The sequence below is a fragment of the Oncorhynchus kisutch genome, linkage group LG11 (assembly GCF_002021735.2).
Source record: "Oncorhynchus kisutch isolate 150728-3 linkage group LG11, Okis_V2, whole genome shotgun sequence".
Taxonomy (NCBI): Eukaryota; Metazoa; Chordata; class Actinopteri; order Salmoniformes; family Salmonidae; genus Oncorhynchus; species Oncorhynchus kisutch.
Window position 1 is genome coordinate 85,996,827 of NC_034184.2, and position 15,621 is coordinate 86,012,447.

The following is a 15,621-nucleotide window of genomic DNA, read 5'->3' on the forward strand; positions in this document are numbered from 1 at the left end:
CCTCAGACTGTTAAATAGCTTCTATCTAGAGGCCATCAGACTGTTAAATAGCTTCTATCTCCATCAGACTGTTAAATAGCTTCTATCTCCATCAGACTGTTAAACAGCTTCTATCTCAAGGCCATCAGACTGTTAAACAGCTTCTATCTCAAGGCCCTCAGACTGTTAAATAGCTTCTATCTAGAGGCCATCAGACTGTTAAATAGCTTCTATCTCCATCAGACTGTTAAATAGCTTCTATCTCCATCAGACTGTTAAACAGCTTCTATCTCAAGGCCATCAGACTGTTAAACAGCTTCTATCTAGAGGCCATCAGACTGTTAAATAGCCATCACTAACACATTAGATGCTGCTACCCTATATACATAGACTTGAAATGACTGGACACATTAATAATGTCACTTTAATAATGTTTACATATATTTTGCATTACTCATCTCATATGTATATACTGTATTCTATGTCTATGCTACTGTATCTTAGTCTATACATTACTCATCTCATATGTATATACTGTATTCTATATCTATGCTACTGTATCTTAGTCTATACATTACTCATCTCATATGTATATACTGTATTCTATATCTATGCTACTGTATCTTAGTCTATGCATTACTCATCTCATATGTATATACTGTATTCTATATCTATGCTACTGTATCTTAGTCTATACATTACTCATCTCATATGTAAATACTGTATTCTATATCTATGCTACTGTATCTTAGTCTATACATTACTCATCTCATATGTATATACTGTATTCTATATCTATGCTACTGTATCTTAGTCTATACATTACTCATCTCATATGTATATACTGTATTCTATATCGATGCTACTGTATCTTAGTCTATACATTACTCATCTCATATGTATATACTGTATTCTATATCTATGCTACTGTATCTTAGTCTATACATTACTCATCTCATATGTATATACTGTATTCTATATCTATGCTACTGTATCTTAGTCTATACATTACTCATCTCATATGTATATACTGTATTCTATATCTATGCTACTGTATCTTAGTCTATACATTACTCGTCTCATATGTATATACTGTATTCTATATCTATGCTACTGTATCTTAGTCTATACATTACTCGTCTCATATGTATATACTGTATTCTATATCTATGCTACTGTATCTTAGTCTATACATTACTCATCTCATATGTATATACTGTATTCTATATCTATGCTACTGTATCTTAGTCTATACATTACTCATCTCATATGTATATACTGTATTCTATATCGATGCTACTGTATCTTAGTCTATACATTACTCATCTCATATGTATATACTGTATTCTATATCTATGCTACTGTATCTTAGTCTATACATTACTCATCTCATATGTATATACTGTATTCTATATCTATGCTACTGTATCTTAGTCTATACATTACTCATCTCATATGTATATACTGTATTCTATATCTATGCTACTGTATCTTAGTCTATACATTACTCATCTCATATGTATATACTGTATTCTATATCTATGCTACTGTATCTTAGTCTATACATTACTCATCTCATATGTATATACTGTATTCTATATCTATGCTACTGTATCTTAGTCTATACATTACTCATCTCATATGTATATACTGTATTCTATATCTATGCTACTGTATCTTAGTCTATACATTACTCATCTCATATGTATATACTGTATTCTATATCTATGCTACTGTATCTTAGTCTATACATTACTCATCTCATATGTATATACTGTATTCTATATCGATGCTACTGTATCTTAGTCTATACATTACTCATCTCATATGTATATACTGTATTCTATATCTATGCTACTGTATCTTAGTCTATACATTACTCATCTCATATACTGTATTCTATATCTATGCTACTGTATCTTAGTCTATACATTACTCATCTCATATACTGTATTCTATATCTATGCTACTGTATCTTAGTCTATACATTACTCATCTCATATGTATATACTGTATTCTATATCTATGCTACTGTATCTTAGTCTATACATTACTCATCTCATATGTATATACTGTATTCTATCCTATTCTACTGTATCTTAGTCTATACATTACTCATCTCATATGTATATACTGTATTCTATATCTATGCTACTGTATCTTAGTCTATACATTACTCATCTCATATGTATATACTGTATTCTATATCTATGCTACTGTATCTTAGTCTATACATTACTCATCTCATATACTGTATTCTATATCTATGCTACTGTATCTTAGTCTATACATTACTCATCTCATATGTATATACTGTATTCTATATCTATGCTACTGTATCTTAGTCTATACATTACTCATCTCATATGTATATACTGTATTCTATCCTATTCTACTGTATCTTAGTCTATACATTACTCATCTCATATGTATATACTGTATTCTATATCTATGCTACTGTATCTTAGTCTATACATTACTCATCTCATATGTATATACTGTATTCTATATCTATGCTACTGTATCTTAGTCTATACATTACTCGTCTCATATGTATATACTGTATTCTATATCTATGCTACTGTATCTTAGTCTATACATTACTCGTCTCATATGTATATACTGTATTCTATATCTATGCTACTGTATCTTAGTCTATACATTACTCATCTCATATGTATATACTGTATTCTATGTCTATGCTACTGTATCTTAGTCTATACATTACTCGTCTCATATGTAAATACTGTATTCTATATCTATGCTACTGTATCTTAGTCTATACATTACTCGTCTCATATGTATATACTGTATTCTATATCTATGCTACTGTATCTTAGTCTATACATTACTCGTCTCATATGTATATACTGTATTCTATATCGATGCTACTGTATCTTAGTCTATACATTACTCGTCTCATATGTAAATACTGTATTCTATATCTATGCTACTGTATCTTAGTCTATACATTACTCGTCTCATATGTATATACTGTATTCTATATCGATGCTACTGTATCTTAGTCTATACATTACTCATCTCATATGTATATACTGTATTCTATATCGATGCTACTGTATCTTAGTCTATACATTACTCGTCTCATATGTAAATACTGTATTCTATATCTATGCTACTGTATCTTAGTCTATACATTACTCGTCTCATATGTATATACTGTATTCTATATCGATGCTACTGTATCTTAGTCTATACATTACTCGTCTCATATGTAAATACTGTATTCTATATCTATGCTACTGTATCTTAGTCTATACATTACTCGTCTCATATGTATATACTGTATTCTATATCGATGCTACTGTATCTTAGTCTATACATTACTCGTCTCATATGTAAATACTGTATTCTATATCTATGCTACTGTATCTTAGTCTATACATTACTCATCTCATATGTAGATACTGTATTCTATATCTATGCTACTGTATCTTAGTCTATACATTACTCATCTCATATGTATATACTGTATTCTATATCTATGCTACTGTATCTTAGTCTATACATTACTCATCTCATATGTATATACTGTATTCTATATCGATGCTACTGTATCTTAGTCTATACATTACTCATCTCATATGTATATACTGTATTCTATATCTATGCTACTGTATCTTAGTCTATACATTACTCATCTCATATGTATATACTGTATTCTATATCTATGCTACTGTATCTTAGTCTATACATTACTCATCTCATATGTATATACTGTATTCTATATCTATGCTACTGTATCTTAGTCTATACATTACTCATCTCATATGTATATACTGTATTCTATATCGATGCTACTGTATCTTAGTCTATACATTACTCATCTCATATGTATATACTGTATTCTATATCTATGCTACTGTATCTTAGTCTATACATTACTCATCTCATATGTATATACTGTATTCTATATCGATGCTACTGTATCTTAGTCTATACATTACTCATCTCATATGTATATACTGTATTCTATATCTATGCTACTGTATCTTAGTCTATACATTACTCATCTCATATACTGTATTCTATATCTATGCTACTGTATCTTAGTCTATACATTACTCATCTCATATACTGTATTCTATATCTATGCTACTGTATCTTAGTCTATACATTACTCATCTCATATGTATATACTGTATTCTATATCTATGCTACTGTATCTTAGTCTATACATTACTCATCTCATATGTATATACTGTATTCTATCCTATTCTACTGTATCTTAGTCTATACATTACTCATCTCATATGTATATACTGTATTCTATATCTATGCTACTGTATCTTAGTCTATACATTACTCATCTCATATGTATATACTGTATTCTATATCTATGCTACTGTATCTTAGTCTATACATTACTCATCTCATATACTGTATTCTATATCTATGCTACTGTATCTTAGTCTATACATTACTCATCTCATATGTATATACTGTATTCTATATCTATGCTACTGTATCTTAGTCTATACATTACTCATCTCATATGTATATACTGTATTCTATCCTATTCTACTGTATCTTAGTCTATACATTACTCATCTCATATGTATATACTGTATTCTATATCTATGCTACTGTATCTTAGTCTATACATTACTCATCTCATATGTATATACTGTATTCTATATCTATGCTACTGTATCTTAGTCTATACATTACTCGTCTCATATGTATATACTGTATTCTATATCTATGCTACTGTATCTTAGTCTATACATTACTCGTCTCATATGTATATACTGTATTCTATATCTATGCTACTGTATCTTAGTCTATACATTACTCATCTCATATGTATATACTGTATTCTATGTCTATGCTACTGTATCTTAGTCTATACATTACTCGTCTCATATGTAAATACTGTATTCTATATCTATGCTACTGTATCTTAGTCTATACATTACTCGTCTCATATGTATATACTGTATTCTATATCTATGCTACTGTATCTTAGTCTATACATTACTCGTCTCATATGTATATACTGTATTCTATATCGATGCTACTGTATCTTAGTCTATACATTACTCGTCTCATATGTAAATACTGTATTCTATATCTATGCTACTGTATCTTAGTCTATACATTACTCGTCTCATATGTATATACTGTATTCTATATCGATGCTACTGTATCTTAGTCTATACATTACTCATCTCATATGTATATACTGTATTCTATATCGATGCTACTGTATCTTAGTCTATACATTACTCGTCTCATATGTAAATACTGTATTCTATATCTATGCTACTGTATCTTAGTCTATACATTACTCGTCTCATATGTATATACTGTATTCTATATCGATGCTACTGTATCTTAGTCTATACATTACTCGTCTCATATGTAAATACTGTATTCTATATCTATGCTACTGTATCTTAGTCTATACATTACTCGTCTCATATGTATATACTGTATTCTATATCGATGCTACTGTATCTTAGTCTATACATTACTCGTCTCATATGTAAATACTGTATTCTATATCTATGCTACTGTATCTTAGTCTATACATTACTCATCTCATATGTAGATACTGTATTCTATATCTATGCTACTGTATCTTAGTCTATACATTACTCATCTCATATGTATATACTGTATTCTATATCTATGCTACTGTATCTTAGTCTATACATTACTCATCTCATATGTATATACTGTATTCTATATCGATGCTACTGTATCTTAGTCTATACATTACTCATCTCATATGTATATACTGTATTCTATATCTATGCTACTGTATCTTAGTCTATACATTACTCATCTCATATGTATATACTGTATTCTATATCTATGCTACTGTATCTTAGTCTATACATTACTCATCTCATATGTATATACTGTATTCTATATCTATGCTACTGTATCTTAGTCTATACATTACTCATCTCATATGTATATACTGTATTCTATATCGATGCTACTGTATCTTAGTCTATACATTACTCATCTCATATGTATATACTGTATTCTATATCTATGCTACTGTATCTTAGTCTATACATTACTCATCTCATATGTATATACTGTATTCCATAATCTATGCTACTGTATCTTAGTCTATACATTACTCATCTCATATGTATATACTGTATTCTATATCTATGCTACTGTATCTTAGTCTATACATTACTCGTCTCATATGTATATACTGTATTCTATATCTATGCTACTGTATCTTAGTCTATACATTACTCGTCTCATATGTATATACTGTATTCTATATCTATGCTACTGTATCTTAGTCTATACATTACTCATCTCATATGTATATACTGTATTCTATATCTATGCTACTGTATCTTAGTCTATACATTACTCATCTCATATGTATATACTGTATTCTATATCGATGCTACTGTATCTTAGTCTATACATTACTCATCTCATATGTATATACTGTATTCTATATCTATGCTACTGTATCTTAGTCTATACATTACTCATCTCATATGTATATACTGTATTCTATATCTATGCTACTGTATCTTAGTCTATACATTACTCATCTCATATGTATATACTGTATTCTATATCTATGCTACTGTATCTTAGTCTATACATTACTCATCTCATATGTATATACTGTATTCTATATCTATGCTACTGTATCTTAGTCTATACATTACTCATCTCATATGTATATACTGTATTCTATATCTATGCTACTGTATCTTAGTCTATACATTACTCATCTCATATGTATATACTGTATTCTATATCTATGCTACTGTATCTTAGTCTATACATTACTCATCTCATATGTATATACTGTATTCTATATCTATGCTACTGTATCTTAGTCTATACATTACTCATCTCATATGTATATACTGTATTCTATATCGATGCTACTGTATCTTAGTCTATACATTACTCATCTCATATGTATATACTGTATTCTATATCTATGCTACTGTATCTTAGTCTATACATTACTCATCTCATATACTGTATTCTATATCTATGCTACTGTATCTTAGTCTATACATTACTCATCTCATATACTGTATTCTATATCTATGCTACTGTATCTTAGTCTATACATTACTCATCTCATATGTATATACTGTATTCTATATCTATGCTACTGTATCTTAGTCTATACATTACTCATCTCATATGTATATACTGTATTCTATCCTATTCTACTGTATCTTAGTCTATACATTACTCATCTCATATGTATATACTGTATTCTATATCTATGCTACTGTATCTTAGTCTATACATTACTCATCTCATATGTATATACTGTATTCTATATCTATGCTACTGTATCTTAGTCTATACATTACTCATCTCATATACTGTATTCTATATCTATGCTACTGTATCTTAGTCTATACATTACTCATCTCATATGTATATACTGTATTCTATATCTATGCTACTGTATCTTAGTCTATACATTACTCATCTCATATGTATATACTGTATTCTATCCTATTCTACTGTATCTTAGTCTATACATTACTCATCTCATATGTATATACTGTATTCTATATCTATGCTACTGTATCTTAGTCTATACATTACTCATCTCATATGTATATACTGTATTCTATATCTATGCTACTGTATCTTAGTCTATACATTACTCGTCTCATATGTATATACTGTATTCTATATCTATGCTACTGTATCTTAGTCTATACATTACTCGTCTCATATGTATATACTGTATTCTATATCTATGCTACTGTATCTTAGTCTATACATTACTCATCTCATATGTATATACTGTATTCTATGTCTATGCTACTGTATCTTAGTCTATACATTACTCGTCTCATATGTAAATACTGTATTCTATATCTATGCTACTGTATCTTAGTCTATACATTACTCGTCTCATATGTATATACTGTATTCTATATCTATGCTACTGTATCTTAGTCTATACATTACTCGTCTCATATGTATATACTGTATTCTATATCGATGCTACTGTATCTTAGTCTATACATTACTCGTCTCATATGTAAATACTGTATTCTATATCTATGCTACTGTATCTTAGTCTATACATTACTCGTCTCATATGTATATACTGTATTCTATATCGATGCTACTGTATCTTAGTCTATACATTACTCATCTCATATGTATATACTGTATTCTATATCGATGCTACTGTATCTTAGTCTATACATTACTCGTCTCATATGTAAATACTGTATTCTATATCTATGCTACTGTATCTTAGTCTATACATTACTCGTCTCATATGTATATACTGTATTCTATATCGATGCTACTGTATCTTAGTCTATACATTACTCGTCTCATATGTAAATACTGTATTCTATATCTATGCTACTGTATCTTAGTCTATACATTACTCGTCTCATATGTATATACTGTATTCTATATCGATGCTACTGTATCTTAGTCTATACATTACTCGTCTCATATGTAAATACTGTATTCTATATCTATGCTACTGTATCTTAGTCTATACATTACTCGTCTCATATGTATATACTGTATTCTATATCTATGCTACTGTATCTTAGTCTATACATTACTCATCTCATATGTATATACTGTATTCTATATCTATGCTACTGTATCTTAGTCTATACATTACTCATCTCATATGTATATACTGTATTCTATATCTATGCTACTGTATCTTAGTCTATACATTACTCATCTCATATGTATATACTGTATTCTATATCTATGCTACTGTATCTTAGTCTATACATTACTCGTCTCATATGTATATACTGTATTCTATATCTATGCTACTGTATCTTAGTCTATACATTACTCATCTCATATGTATATACTGTATTCTATATCTATGCTACTGTATCTTAGTCTATACATTACTCATCTCATATGTATATACTGTATTCTATATCTATGCTACTGTATCTTAGTCTATACATTACTCATCTCATATGTATATACTGTATTCTATATCTATATATAGATTTATTATTTATTCATATATTTATTGATATTTATATGTTCTTAATCCCATTCCTTTACTTTAGATGGGGAGTGTTAGATATTACTGCACTGTCGGAGCTAAAAACACAAGCATTTCGCTACTCCTGCAATAACATCTGCTAAACACATACAGTGGGGAGAACAAGTATTTGATAACCTGCCGATTTTGCAGGTTTTCCTACTTACAAAGCATGTAGAGGTCTGTAATGTTTTATCATAGGTACACTTCAACTGTAAGAGACGGAATCTAAAACAAAAATTTAGATAATCACATTTTATGATTTTTAAGTAATTAATTTGCATTTTATTGCTTGACATATATATATATGTATATATATATGTATTTGAGACATCAGAAAAGCAGAACTTAATATTTGGTACAGAAACCTGTGTTTAAAATTACAGAGATCATACGTTTCCTGTAGTTCTTGACCAGGTTTGCACACACTGCAGCAGGGATTTTGGCCCACTCCTCCATACAGACCTTCTCCAGATCCTTCAGGTTTTGGAGGCTGTCACTGGGCAATACGGACGTTCAGCTCCCTCCAAAGATTTTCTATTGGGTTCAGGTCTGGAGACTGGCTTGTCCACTCCAGGACCTTGAGATGCTTCTTACGGAGCCACTCCTTAGTTGCCCTGGCTGTGTGTTTCGGGTCGTTGTCATGCTGGAAGACCCAGCCACGACCCATCTTCAATGCTCTTACTGAGGGAAGGAGGTTGTTGGCCAAGATCTCGCGATACATGGCCCCATCCATCCTCCCCTCAATACGGTGCAGTCATCCTGTCCCCTTTGCAGAAAAGCATCCCCAAAGAATGATGTTCCCACCTCCATGCTTCACGGTTGGGATGATGTTCTTGTGGTTGTACTCATCCTTCTTCCTCCAAACATGGCGAGTGGAGTTTAGACCAAAAGCTCTATTTTTGTCTCATCAGACCACATGACCTTCTCCCATTCCTCCTCTGGATCATCCAGATGGTCATTGGCAAACTTCAGGCGGGCCTGGACATGTGCTGGCTTGAGCAGGGGGACCTTGCGTGCGTGCGCTGCAGGATTTTAATCCATGACGGCGTAGTGTGTTACTAATGGTTTTCTTTGAGACTGTGGTCCCAGCTCTCTTCAGGTCATTGACCAGGTCCTGCCGTGTAGTTCTGGGCTGATCCCTCACCTTCCTCATGATCATTGATGCCCCACGAGGTGAGATCTTGCAAAGATACCCAGACTGAGGGTGATTGACTGTCATCTTGAACTTCTTCCATTTTCGAATAATTGCGCCAACAGTTGTTGCCTTCTCACCAAGCTGCTTGCCTATTGTCCATCCCAGCCTTGTGCAGGTCTACGGAATCTCTGGAGTCCGTTTGATTGAGTGTGTGGACAGGTGTCCTTTATACAGGTAACGAGTTCAAACAGGTGCAGTTAATACAGGTAATGAGTGGAGAACAGGAGGGCTTCTTAAAGAAAAACTAACAGGTCTGTGAGAGCCGGAATTCTTACTGGTTGGTAGGTGATCAAATACTTATGTCATGCAATAAAATGCTAATTAATTACTTAAAAATCATAATGTGATTTTCGTTTTAGATTCCGTCTCAGGCAGTTGAAGTGTACCTATGATAAAAATTACAGACCTCTACATGCTTTGTAAGTAGGAAAACCTGCAAAATTGGCAGTCTATCAAATACTTGTTCTCCCCGCTGTATGTGACAAATACATTTGATTTGATAAGGAAATCAGACAATTGAGATAAATAAACTAGGCCCTAATGGATTTTACATGACTGGGCAGAGGCACAGCCATGTGTGGACCTGGGAGGGAATAAGAGCCAGGCCCAGCCAATCAGAATTAGTTTTTCCCCACAAAAGGGCTTTATTAGACAGAAAATTATCCTCAGATTCATCAGTTGTTCGGGTGGCTGGTCTCAGACGATCCCGCAGGTGAGGTCGGATGTGAAGGTTCTGGTCTGCGGTTGTGAGGCCGGCTGGATATACTGCCAAATTCTCTAAAATTACATTGGAGGCGGCTTATACTTTAAATTCTCAGTTCTGCGGTCAGCATTCCAAATCCAAGCTCCCTCAAAACTTGAGACATGTGTGGCATTGTGTAGTGTGACAAAACTGCACATTTTAGAATGGTCTTATATTGCCCCCCAGCACAAGGTGCACCTGTGTAATGAACATGCTGTTGAATCAGATTGTTGATATGCCACACCTGTCAGGTGGATGGATTATCTTGGCAAAGGAGAAATGCTCACTAACAGGGATGTAAACAAATTTGTGCACAACTTTAGATAGAAATCAGCTTTTTGTGCGTATGGAACATTTCTGGGATCTTTAATTTCAGCTCATGAAACATGGGACCAACACTTGACATGTTGTGTTTATATTTTTGTTAAGTAATTCCATTGTCATTTTTATTTATTAAAAAATATATTTTATTATTTAACTAAGTCCGTTAAGAACAAATTCTTATTTTCAATGACAGCCTACCAGGGAACAGTGGGTTAACTGCCTGTTCAGGGGCAGAACGACCTTGTCAGCTCGGGGGATTCGATCTTGCAACCTTTCGGTTACAAGTCCAACGCTCTAACCACTAGGCTACCTGCCGCCCCCACATTATCGGCTATTGTGTGTAGTAACACAACATCTCAATTGAATCCATTTTGAGTTCAGGCTGTATAAATCTACGGGGTGAATACTTGCTGTAGGTCATAGGTCATAGGGATGGGATGTAGACATACTGTATATTTAATACTGTAATGTTACTACTCTGGTACCTGTTCTTGTAGCCTTCTGTAGAGAAGGGGTTTCTTCCATTGAGCGAGGCTGCAGCAGGCAGCAGGATGGCAGGAACTGACGTCAGGTCATACGCTTCATAAGAGCTGGAGGGCGGAGGTGCACAGCATCAACACCCTAACACACCGTCAACCCCAACACACACTAATAAAGTTGTTTTTTTAAATGTTTAAACTCCAATGACTGTCAGATTAGAGTCAACAGACTATGACTTTGAATCAGAAGGGGTTTGGCTGGCTCCTCTCTACTGTCTGACACATTGTAACCTACCAGCTAATCTCCCTCAGTGTAACAGGGGTGGAAAAAGCACCCAATTGTCATACTTGAGTAAAAGTACAGATACCTTAAGAGGAAGTGACCTCAAGTCAGCCAATAAAATACTACTTGAGTAAAAGTATTTGGTTTTTAAATATACTTAAGTATTAAAAGCACATGTAATTGCTCAAATATACTTAAGTATCAAAAGTAAAATTAAAAATAAATAAAATCACTTAAAATTCTTTATATTATGCAAAGCAGATGGCACCATTTTTTTGTTGTTAACATTTACAGATAGCCAGGGGAACACTCCAACACTCAGAGATGATTTACAGATAGCCAGGGGAACACTCCAACACTCAGAGATGATTTACAGATAGCCAGGGGAACACTCCAACACTCAGAGATGATTTACAGATAGCCAGGGGAACACTCCAACACTCAGAGATGATTTACAGATAGCCAGGGGAACACTCCAACACTCAGAGATTATTTACAGATAGCCAGGGGAACACTCCAACACTCAGAGATGATTTACAGATAGCCAGGGGAACACTCCAACACTCAGAGATGATTTACAGATAGCCAGGGGAACACTCCAACACTCAGAGATGATTTACAGATAGCCAGGGGAACACTCAGAGATGATTTACAGATAGCCAGGGGAACACTCAGAGATGATTTACAGATAGCCAGGGGAACACTCAGAGATGATTTACAGATAGCCAGGGGAACACTCAGAGATGATTTACAGATAGCCAGGGGAACACTCAGAGATGATTTACAGATAGCCAGGGGAACACTCAGAGATGATTTACAGATAGCCAGGGGAACACTCCAACACTCAGAGATTATTTACAAAAGATGCATTTGTGCTTAGTGAGTCTGCCAAGCCAGAGGCAGTAGGGATGAGCACGCGTTCTCTTGATAAGTGGTCAAATTAGACTATTATCCTGACCTGTTAAGCGTTCAAAATATAACGATATATTTTTACTTAAGTACTTTACACAACTGGTGTAATAGCAGGGGCAGATTTTGGGGCGCCGTTTCAAAATGCAATTGAGGGGCCCCTTACACACAAAAGGGATATTTTCCTCCATACATTAAGTATTGTAATAATGAATAACCTGATGTTAAAAAGACCTTCAATTCTAGGGTTTAATTTCAACTCAATTCATGTTCGTTTTTCCATTTGTGTCGAGACACAGTAGAGACACAGAGCACAGTGATGAATTAATGTGTTCCGGATGGGCTGCTTAGTTACCCCGAAGGCCAAGCGGGGTCTGCTTACCCAAAGGCGCAGGGGCGAGCAGGGGCCTGGGAAAGCTCCTTGTGGAGGGTATAGTGGTGGAGGTGGCCCGACCGGTGGATCTGGTAGTCTCTGGGCAGGGGAGGGATGGAGCCGCTAGGCTTCATGGGACGCTCATCTGAGTGGGGAAAATTCATTCTAAAATAAGCTTGACTAAGAGAATGTCAACAAGATAGAGTGGAAATGGGGAAAAACAACATTGGTTCAAATAGAAGGTGAATCCACAGTTTGACGTGGATGTCGCTGGTCCAAAACAAGTGCCTAGAAGGGTTCACACACACACACAAAGGACTGCTGCAACCAAGCCTGACAATGTCAATAGCTTGGACCATTGGAAAATACAAAATGCTGAGGTCGCCATCTACTGGTGAGTCTGGAGTCACACGTGTCCAACGTCAATCAAACTGAGCCTTTTTTTTATCTGTTATTTAACCAGATTAGTTGACTGAGAACAGATTCTCATTTGCAGCAACGACCTGGGGAATAGTTACAGGGGAGAGGAGGGGGATGAATGAGACAATTGTAAACTGGGGATTATTAGGTGACCGTGATGGTTTGAGGGTCAGATTGGGACTTCAACCAGGACACCGGGGTTAAACACCCCTACTCTCACGATAAGGACAAAGGGGGGGGGGGGGGGGGGGGTCAAAATCAAAAGTAACAGTCAGTATCTGGTGTGGCCACCAGCTGCATTAAGTACTGCCTTCACTCCTGCATACCACATCTTGTTATTTTACCTTTATTTAACTAGGCAAGTCAGTTAAGAACACATTCGTATTTACAATGACAGCCTAGGAACATTAAGTTAACAGCCTTGTTCAGGGGGCAGAACAGATTTTTACCTCGTCAGCTCTGGGATTCGATCTAGCAAACCTTCTGGTTACTGGCCCAACACTAACCTACCTGACGCTACCTGTGCTGTGGGAGAAAAGGCTGTGGATCGTACAGTAATAATCACCTGGGGGGAAAAAATTAAACGAATACCTCGGAAATCACACTTGGGATACATCCTGCTGTCATTCTTCCATGTCTTATCAAACCGAAAGGGTCTCTCAGAGATGTCTTTCTCTGGGTAGTTATTATCCGAGGTGCCCAGCCGGGACAACGGAGACGCCTCTCTGCCCAGGAAGGAGGAAGTAGACCTGAACACGAAAATAACATTTCAATAGTAGGCCACAAATTTAAAATCCATTCAACTGAATGGAGTAGTGTCTAATAATAACCTGACTCTGCATCTCATATCTACCTCCATCACTCCAGTATCCCTGTCTCCTTAGCCCCCTATACATATCTACCTCCATCACATGTAAATATGGTATTGGAACTGACTTTAAATATTTCCTGTATATAGTATGCTTACTGAAATGTGAATTTAAATATCCCCCCCACCCATCATCTTCTAGTAATAAACTCAGCAAAAAAATGACATCCTCTCACTGTCAACTTTAACAAACTTAACATGTGTAAATATTTGAATGAACATAACAAGATTCAACAACAGACATAAACTGAACAAGTTCCACAGACATGTGACTAACAGAAATTGAAAAATGTGTCCCTGAAGAAAGGGAGGGTCAAAATCAAAAGTAACAGCCAGTATCTGGTGTGGCCACCAGCTGCATTAAGTACTGCAGTGCATCTCCTCCTCATGGACTGCACCAGATTTGCCAGTTCTTGCTGTGAGAGGTTATCCCACAGTTCCCAGACACTCCGATCCAACAGGTCCCAGACGTGCTCAATGGGAGCAAGTTGAGATCCGGGCTCTTCGCTGGCCATGGCAGAACACTTGACATTCCTGTCTTGCAGGAAATCACACACAGAATGACCAGTATGGCATGGTCATGCTGGAGGGTGATGTCAGGATGAGCCTGCAGGAAGGGTACCACGAGGGAGGATATCTTCCCTGTAACGCACAGCGTTGAGATTGCCTGCAATGACAAGCTCAGTCCGATGATGCTGTGACACACCACGATAAACACGACTTCGACGATAAACGCGAATCCGACCATCACCTCTGGTGAGAAAAAAACCTCGACTCGTCAGTGAAAAGCATTTTTTGCCAGTCCTGTCTGGTCCAGCGACGGTGGGTTTGTGCCCCTAGGCGACGTTATTTCCGGTGATGACTGGATGAGGACATGCCTTACAACAGGCCTACAAGCCCTCAGTCCAGCCTCTCTCAGCCTATTGCGGACAGTCTGAACACTGATGGAGGGATTGTGCGTTCCTGGTGTAACTCGGGCAGTTGTTGTTGCCATCCTGTACCTGTCCCGCAGATG

The 15,621-nt window shown here is 35.2% G+C and overlaps 1 protein-coding gene across 2 annotated transcripts in view; it reads right to left on the reverse strand.

The window, feature by feature from the left end:
* lg11h8orf89 (linkage group 11 C8orf89 homolog) overlaps positions 1-15,621 on the reverse strand; it is a 34,504-nt gene that overhangs the window by 12,335 nt on the left and 6,548 nt on the right. For both annotated transcript variants that reach the window (XM_020475913.2, XM_020475912.2), the window contains exons 3-5: positions 14,330-14,487; positions 13,328-13,463; positions 11,760-11,864 (exon numbers count right to left, since the gene is read on the reverse strand). In XM_020475913.2, coding sequence (XP_020331502.1) covers positions 11,760-11,864; positions 13,328-13,463; positions 14,330-14,487 — 399 coding nt within the window. The remainder of the gene's footprint in view (positions 1-11,759; positions 11,865-13,327; positions 13,464-14,329; positions 14,488-15,621) is intronic.